The 8,658-nt window shown below is 47.2% G+C and overlaps 2 protein-coding genes across 2 annotated transcripts; one reads left to right on the top strand and one right to left on the bottom strand.

Moving 5' to 3' along the window:
• Positions 1-1,969: 1,969 nt before the first annotated feature.
• LOC100830721 lies at positions 1,970-3,967 on the top strand. Its single transcript, XM_003566943.4, has one exon. The coding sequence runs from the start codon at positions 1,970-1,972 to the stop codon at positions 3,815-3,817; it is 1,848 nt and encodes a 615-aa protein (XP_003566991.2). The 3' UTR covers positions 3,818-3,967.
• A 165-nt stretch (positions 3,968-4,132) lies between these two features.
• On the bottom strand, positions 4,133-8,338 carry LOC100834918 (auxin-responsive protein IAA5). The gene is made up of 5 exons (XM_003569505.4): positions 7,911-8,338; positions 7,574-7,806; positions 6,360-6,501; positions 5,060-5,121; positions 4,133-4,473 (listed from the first exon to the last, which is right to left on the bottom strand). The coding sequence occupies exons 1-5, from the start codon at positions 8,249-8,251 to the stop codon at positions 4,436-4,438; spliced, it is 816 nt and encodes a 271-aa protein (XP_003569553.1). The 5' UTR covers positions 8,252-8,338; the 3' UTR covers positions 4,133-4,435.
• Positions 8,339-8,658: the final 320 nt, after the last annotated feature.

Raw genomic sequence — 8,658 nt, 5'->3', positions numbered from 1 at the left:
AACCTTTTCATTTCAGCTTGTAATTTTTTTCAGTTGCACAACAAATTGCAACTATAATTTTCCCTTTTGCATGGGGTTGCAGCTATATTTTCTTAGTACCATGAGGTTGCAACTACTTCCTCCGTCAAACAAAAAATGAGACATGAGTTAGTGTATAGATGCACTCAAATTTGGTCAAAGTTGAGACATCTTTTGTTGGACGGAGGGAGTATTTTTCTAATGAAACACAAAGTGTGGACTGAACTATTGGGGTTGTGTTAATTTTTATTTTTGTGGGCTTGTTTGTATTGCTTTAGTAGTATCAGGTGGGTTATAATTTGGGTCCGTCAACCATAACATAGCGGGACAAAAACGAACTAGGCAGTGCTACATATCGATCGATCTCGCGGATGATGAATCGACTGAGAAGTACATTTTCCTCAGTCGTTTGAGATCTAGACAGACCCTTTATAAATTCTATAAATTGTGGCTAAACAAGTTTTATTGTTCCATAGAAACACAGGGTGTGTTACTAGTCCCACATGAATGAAAAGACATGTTTCCCCACAAAGAAAAATCCGGTCAAATACAATGTCAGATTGGTACACCGGAGGCAACAACCGAAACGTCTAGAATTACAAACTACTATAGCCACATCAATGGTTGGTCATGCGGAAAACATAGACGTCGATGGAGCATAGGAGTAAGTGAACTCGAGTTTTTCGTGATGTTTTTGGGCATATGTAGTTGCTCCATTAACTCACTGGAATGTCTTCGGGAAATTTTCTTGCATACTCTGTCAATGCTCGAGGAAGCCTTGTCATTGCTCGTGGAAGCATTGTCCTTGCTTAGTTGCTTTGGTAGCTTCATGTTTTACCAAACCAGATTTCCCATCCTTGACCTGCTGATTTGCGCTGGAAGTTTTCCTATCCAGATTGTCTCGGTTACACCCCATTCGCCTTGATATGTCAAAGACGTATCTAATCCTTTAGAACTTAATTGCATATTTTTAATGTTTCATATGATTTTTTGTGCACGATGATCACGCTATCATAACCTGTCAACGTCATCATGGTGCTCATCTGTTGTTGTCACATTCCTTTTGTTCCGCACCACCAGCGACAACGACAGGCTGACATCCTAATCAAAGAAATCTATATTGAGATTTAATTGCTTTCCATTTCTTATTTTGTTTGGGTGATCTCGGGCCTGCTTTCTACTAGCGAGCGCGTGACATTACGCTATCATAGCCTGTCAACACGTCATCGCGGCGTCTTTTTTTGCCGCCCCGTCTGTTTCTCTCCTGTTGCGCACCGCTAGCGGCAAGGACAGGTTGGCATCATAACTGATTTCCAAGTCTTATTGAGATTTAATTGCTTTCCATTGAAATCTTGTTTTGCCTTCCTGATTTTTTTCTTGATTTTTAATTTCGTAATCTGTGGAAAATTGTACCTAGATTTCATTGTTCTTATGACATTTGGATCTGCTCGTCATTTTTGTTATCATTTGCAGAATGTCAGAAAGACCAAAAGCAGCAAATATTACATTTTTTTTGCAACGAACATATTCGTTGCAAATACTCTCAATTAGCGTCTCCTTTCTTTCTTTTTTGAGAGGAGCGCGTCTGCTTTCTTAACGCCGATGACCCGATGTGCATACGTTCGTTCATTTTTTTTCTTTCTCAATCTTATTTGGGCTTGAAAGTGACAAGGAAAGATCCGCAAAAAAAAAGGAAAAAAAGTGACCAGGAAAGGATAGCAACACATGATTGCGCACCTGGCTTTGAGTTATATTCGGCCCAGCCCAGCCCATCCCAGCCAAACCGACTCAAAGTCGAAGTCCTGCGTTGGCGTACTTGGTACGTCTCCATCATGAACTCGGATTCATCAGGAATTAATTGTAATCCAGCCTGCGGTTGCGTAATTAGTACGTCTCCGACCCCGATGCGAACTCGGACTCAGGCTTAAACGCGTCATTGCTGGTGCTATATATGCTTTACCTCGTTCCTCCGGCTAAAACAATCCCCACCCATTCCTCCTCCACACGGCAATTTATCCCTCGCTCCCCCCAAATCGCCATGGCTCCCATCCGACGCGGCGCGCCGCGCCCGGACTTCTCCTCCCACCCCACCGACCTAGAACTTATCGACAACTACCTCAAGCCCTGGGTCACCACCGGCGACCGCCCTTGGAAGTTCATCCACGACGCGGATGTCTACGCCGCCAACCCCGAAGACCTCGCCCGCACCTTCTCCCCTGCGCTGGCCAGCGACGGCCAAGAGGCGTGGTACTTTTTTACCCCCCTCCGTGCCAAGAGCCGCCGCGGCCAGCGGAAGTCGCGCACGGTGGGATCCGGGGACGACGGGTGCTGGCACTCGGAGCGCGCCGCCAAGCCCCTCTTCTCCGGCATCGTCCACATCCGCCAGATCGGCTACCGGCAGGCCTTCTCCTTCACCACCAAGGTGGACGGCCGGCTGGTCCGGTCCGGCTGGCTCATGGCCGAGATAGGCCTCACGCCCTCCGGCTCCTCGGAGGAGGAGCTTGTCCTGTGCAAGGTCTACCGGACCCCGCGCGAGGCGCCCCCGACCGGATCTACGGCGGCGGCAAGGAGGGTTGTGCCCAAGATTGGAAGGGGAAAAGCCGGGGAATGCTCTGCCTCGTCTGAAGAGAACGCGTCAGGAGCTGGGCCTGCAAAGGCCTCAGTCTATTCGGCCCAGCCCGCTCGAGCCTCCAGCTCCACTGACTCGGCAGCGACGGAGTCCGACTCCGACCAGGATTCGTCCAGCCATGTCGTAATTGATACGTCTCTGTCTGCGGCTCCACTTCGGACCCAGATTCAACGCGTCATCACCGGTGACGCAGCGCTGACTCCCCGCGCCGAGGCTTGCCGACCTCCTCAGGTTCCGTTTCTTCCTTCTTCGCCCATTCGCCGCACGTCAGCCGCTCCAAGGGTCGCGGCGGTTCCCTCAGGCTCCTCCGCGCCCCCAACGCGCCCGGACTTCGCAAAGCATCCGTCCGACCAAGATCTCATCAAGTCCTACCTCATCCCGCGGCTCGCGTCCGGCGAGCATCCTTGCAAGTTCACCCACGACGTCGACGTCTACGCAGCCGAACCCGCCGTCCTCAGCGGCCAGTACTCCCCGGCGACGGCAAGCGACGGCGAGAAGGCTTGGTATTTCTTCACCACCCTGCCGGCCAAGAGAATCCGCGGCCAGCGGAGGCCGCGCACGGTGGGCTCCGGCCAGGGGTGCTGGCACTCGGAGTCCGGCGTGAGGGACGTTGTCGACGGCGACCGCCAGATAGGTTGTCGTCAGTTCTTCTCTTTCATGAAGAAGGACGAGGAGTGTGGCAAGAGTCTCCGTACGGGATGGATCATGGTTGAGCTCGGCCTCAACTATGGCGAACACAAGGGCTCATCGGACGAGCTCGTGCTGTACAAGGTTTACCGGAGTCCGCGCGCCGGGCCCGCAACAGATGCGGACTCCACCGCGGCAACTGAGTCCTCTGGGCGCAAGAGGAAGGCCAGCGAAGAGAACTCCGGCGCAGAAAGTCCCGCGCGCGGTACCAAGAAATCCACGGCGCCGGCGGCTTCTGGACGCAAGAAGACGGACGACAAGAGCTATGGCGCGGCGGCATGTCCCCCGCAACTGTGCACTCGGTGCCGCATCGAGACAGCCGAGTCGCACAGTGGGACGGCCTGTGAGGAAGACGAGACCCGAGGAGGATCGGAGACGGGTCTTCTCGAGAACGACTCGCTGACCGACGAGTCTGCTGCGCCCCGTGGACACGAAAGGGGTGAATCTTCAGGAAGTGGTAGAACGTTCTACCACTTCGTCTAGTCCAGCTCGTTAGTTCGAGCTCTCAAATTTACCAGGATGCTTTCCAGGCAAGGGAAATGGTTAATGAAGAAACACCGTCGATTGTAAGATCCATGACTGCTTGTATACATCACCTTCAGAGCAATTTACTGTTCGTTCTCCTTATGCGCATTGATTAGCTACAGAATGGTAAATATTTGGATTGCCCGATTGTGTACTTCTTGGTGCACAATAAATTGTACTATAGTGTAGCTATTTTCTAATGTGTTGAAAACACAATTTACGTGTTTCAAGCTGATTGATCAGAGCAGAATATTGTCAATAAAAAGTTCCAACTGAACAGAACATGCAGCATTTGGATAATTTCAATTGAGTAGAACACTTAGTACAACACTGGAAATATATATGAGTACAGAAAGCACAGAGCTTACTGACATTACTAGGGGAAATAGGGCAACCCACAATTGCAATATCTTAACAGATCACATTACAGACATGCAACGCACAGGTCACAGAAACACATGAAACTACACTAACATTTCGGATATTTGAGACACTTGGCATGAATCATTTTTTTCTGCAACATCATCTCACAGCTTAAGCTCGGTTGTCTTTCTTTGCTCCAGATAAAGATCAATCTTATTTGTTCTGACCTGTCTGCTCTAGGGATCTTGGAGCTGCAAGTAAGTAGTTGGGATATGTTTCAGTAGCCACAAGTTGGGAGTGCCAACCTCTGAGCATTAGATTTGTGTAGAATATCAATCCTACAACTGAGTGAAATAATCTACAAAAACCTAATGCTCAGAAGTTGGAAACAGGCATAAGATTTAACCATTTAACAGTAACTGTTTTAGTTGCTGACAAAGAAAGCAGATTCCAAGTTAAAAGTTCAGGTTTCAACAGATCCCAGCTATTGGTTTCTGCTTGTCCGAATTTTATCATCATATCAGCCACGGTTTGGACTTGCGTCAACTGAGAGAAATTATTTGAGTATTTGTAAATGAAAGTGGCATGCAACCTATAGTTTGGCGGTGGGCAGGATTTAGACTCCATTCATATCATCTAATGCTGTACATTTTGTTCTCATGTACATAAGGACAGGATCAACACTAGTGACCATAAATCATATGCAACACTGGGAAACATAGTCGTTGCATAATTTTATACTGTAGTAATGATCTTGCAAACTAAAGTTGTTCAGGTGAAGCATTCAAAACAAAGACTGGTACTTTCAATATATCTACTGGTAAAATTTGCAAATACCTATTCCAGCTGCATCAGATCCTCTCATGATTTTCAGTTTCCGGCAGATAGTGGTAAACAAACTGCAAAGGGAGAACTAAGGTCAGGAATTATCAAATTTTAAGTATTTGACTATTGAGTGATAACCTATACATGTATGAAAGAAACAGCAATATTACATGGCAATCTATTTGTAGATTATACATTAGACGAGATGCCAGGAAACTTCAATAGCGAATTTAACACCAACAGCATATGCATGTTTTTTTTATTAAAAAAACATGAAGGGGATGGTACATAGAAGTGGACCTTCATACTACCTCTTACAAGATAAGAACCAAAAATTCATGAATCTTAAAGGCTTAAAGCAATTAACTATATCTGTTAGTAGTGATGAATTAACAAATCTAAGCTGGCTATCTTGTGCATTCAGGCTAGAGATCATCGATTGACATTGCCTCAAATGGTTGCACATGCCTGCATAAAGTCGGTAGTTAATTTTGCAAAGCTTGGGCCTTGTCATCGACAATACAGAGACAGAAGCAATAACAAATTGCGCATCTTAGATATAGCTCAACTGTGCTCGCAAGTCCCAACTCCAGCCCAACAAATTCATTGCATTTTCAGGGTAAAGGAAGTGACAAGCTTATCCTTGTTCAAAGTTACTCTTTAAGTAACTAATAGATTCAGTCACACCCTTGTCTTTACTCCTATAAAAGACTCAGTTGGTCACGGCGGTACGTGACCTTCGGGCCATGTCTTTTTTTTTGCATCACTTGTTGATTTAGCACAAGTCATTGAGATATGAACGAATATGGAGTATATGATCCAAGATAATAGTACAACATTCTCATTAAACAAGTGTTTTTAAGCCAGTAGCAAGTAGCAACACATGAGTATTATGCTAGATTGCAAGCTTTACTCAAAGTTCCATCAAAAAATTCATTGCAGTGATGCTAGTGCAAAACCAATAAAGAAATATTGTTAAGTTTTTATCTGACTATTAGCGTCATATGAGATTGAGGCGACACGTTCAAATGATGAAAAAAAGTGGATATCCTAATATCTGCTCAACAGTAAATCGAACTGTACCACATATTTTTCATAATGAGCCCCAGAACAGCATAACAACAAATGAACTTAAGCAACTCCATCTGCACTAGAAGATTAAAGTTCCACGATTTTTGTATTTAGAGCACCCAAATATGGTGATATAACATGGCAAAAGGGGGCAAGGCAAAAGAACATCAATCCTAGTTTTCTCCAAAAACACCAGGAATAGTATTGACAAGGGAAGAATGCACAAGATATAGAAACTTACTCCCATGGAAGATCACCAACAAGCATCCAGTCCGCATCCTTGTCTTCGTATGTAAGGACATACTCTTGATCTTGGAGGGAATCAGCCTTTGAACCATTGGTAAGCCTGTCCTTGCTAGATGGTTTCCGCATAGCACTTTGACCTTTAAAATCAGAGTCTTAGTAGACATTTCATGAGAGGGAGGTAAGGAGGGAGGATTCAAGTCTTTCTAAGGAATATGAAAATAAACTGCTAAAACATCATACCCCCTCCATTTCAAATAGATGTCCTTTCAGCCTCTTCAACTTTTGTCAAAATACATGTTCTTTACAATCTACATTTCAATGCAGTTTTAGTCATTTTTTTCTTGTTTCGTCCTTCATCAATATCATAAAAAACAAGCTAAATACTCCTGCCTTTACTTGGATTTATTGCTTTTGGAAAAAGAGCTAACTGCCTTGATGAGGATATAGATGTGTGGTTCAGCACCATGGAACGATTGCTCCACAGCCCAATGAGAACATCCGACGGTGGGCATGAGTGTCGCTCCATGGTGCCAACCAATATTTTTGGTGAGGAAAAAGTGATGGACGTGAAAAAGATTGAAGGGCGACATTGACATCTAACTCATGCTCCAAGTCTTGTGCCCCAACCTTAAATATGGCATCGCTTTTGAAACGGAAGGAGTATGATACTATTCTTGTGTACTATTTCATCCTTAAGAACTTGAACTATGTGCGTTTGTTGAAATTGTAGTAGTTCCAGTCTCCAGGACAGCTAATCAGTTAATCGACAGAGATCGACAAAACATTGAGCAACGATCCAGTAAAGACGAAGCCTAGATTATGCAGTGATATAAGATTAATTGCATGTTTTTTTGGCTGCAAATCTTGGATGGCTAACTATGATGATTGCAACATATGCTTTTACTATATAAATGCTATTCCCCAAATACTAAAGCAATCTAGGATCGGAGGGAGTACTTTCCTGTGAATAATCATCAGGACAGGAAGGGAAATTTTTTACTCCCCCAAGAATTTAGGATCGGAGGAAGTAGTTTTTATTCCAAGTTTTGGGTGGTTAACTATGAGTTTGGATGCGTGATACTAAATGACTTGCAATCATCAGTACCAAGTTGCAGATTTTTAGGAGGTGAATCTTCAACACTCTGCTTTCGCAGCATTGGATCCATTCAACGAGCTTCCTAACAATGAAAGCGGCAGTGACGTACTAACCAGTGATGAAGCAGCTGAACATCTTCTGGAGTGCCGTGGAGAGGTCCTCGTAGCTAGAATATATCTTGAGGTCCACTTTCCTGAGGTAAGGGGCACCATCCATGCTCACCTTCACATACTGAGGTCCCCCCTGGGCTGCTGCACCCTCCTCTCCCCCCTTGCTCTTGGAGACGCTCGCCGCCAGCGTGTTCTTGCGGTAGTTCCGCACGGGCGGCCATCCCACAACCTGCGCCCTGCGCTCCACAATACCACGCCGTCGATCAGTACTTGGCGGGCCAACACCACATCCAATTTCAGGGGCAAAGCATCCGCCTTAGCGGATCGGATCGAATCTTACTTGGCGGCAGGGGGAGCAGCGGCGGGCGCCTTCTCCTCGCCCCTCGCGCCAGCTGCAGCGGCGGCAGAGCCTCCTCGGCGTGGGGAGGCCTCGGGGAAGGCGCGCTTGGAGGCGGCCTTGTGGGTGGAGACGAGGCCGAGGGTGAGCGCCGCGGCGACGTCCGCGGAGCTGTCGCGGTCGGGGGACTCTGAGCCCGGGAGGCCGAGGCGGAGGGTGAGGCGGGGGCCAACCTCGGCGCCGGGGTTGGCCGAGGACGAGCACGAGGAGGAAGAGGTTGGGGACGGCGAGGCGGCGGCGGCGGAGAGGCCGATGTAGTCGTGCGGCTCGAGGGGCGGCGACATTGGAGCCGGTGGGGAAGAGCCGGGGGGGAGTGGAGGTGAGGTTTTGTCTGGAATCGGAGGCGAGTGGGTGGGGGGAGACGACTTGTTAAACACTCACACACACAGCTAGTAATAAAAGTGGCCGACCGGGAGGATTTTTCACGGGTTATTTTCCTTGCTCTTTGTTATTGGGTTTCCTTTCTTTTTTGCGTGCGTCCTTGTCTGCTTGTCCTCTTGTCTCCTGGCGTTTGTATTTTGGTCGCCACCCTGCGCCCTGGCCTGTGCGTTGCGTCGAGTACAGTTCGACCGCGGTTCCAGAGCAACAAGTCAAAGCAAAGCTGGAGGTGGCTGATTAATTATGCTAGTCTCCTGGTTGCTGCCAAATGCAGCCACCGGATTGCACTGCTCGTTAGTAGTAGTAACTCGAC

The sequence above is a fragment of the Brachypodium distachyon genome, chromosome 2 (genome assembly GCF_000005505.3).
Source record: "Brachypodium distachyon strain Bd21 chromosome 2, Brachypodium_distachyon_v3.0, whole genome shotgun sequence".
Classification (NCBI taxonomy): domain Eukaryota; kingdom Viridiplantae; phylum Streptophyta; class Magnoliopsida; order Poales; family Poaceae; genus Brachypodium; species Brachypodium distachyon.
This window is presented reverse-complemented; position numbering and strand designations above follow the sequence as displayed.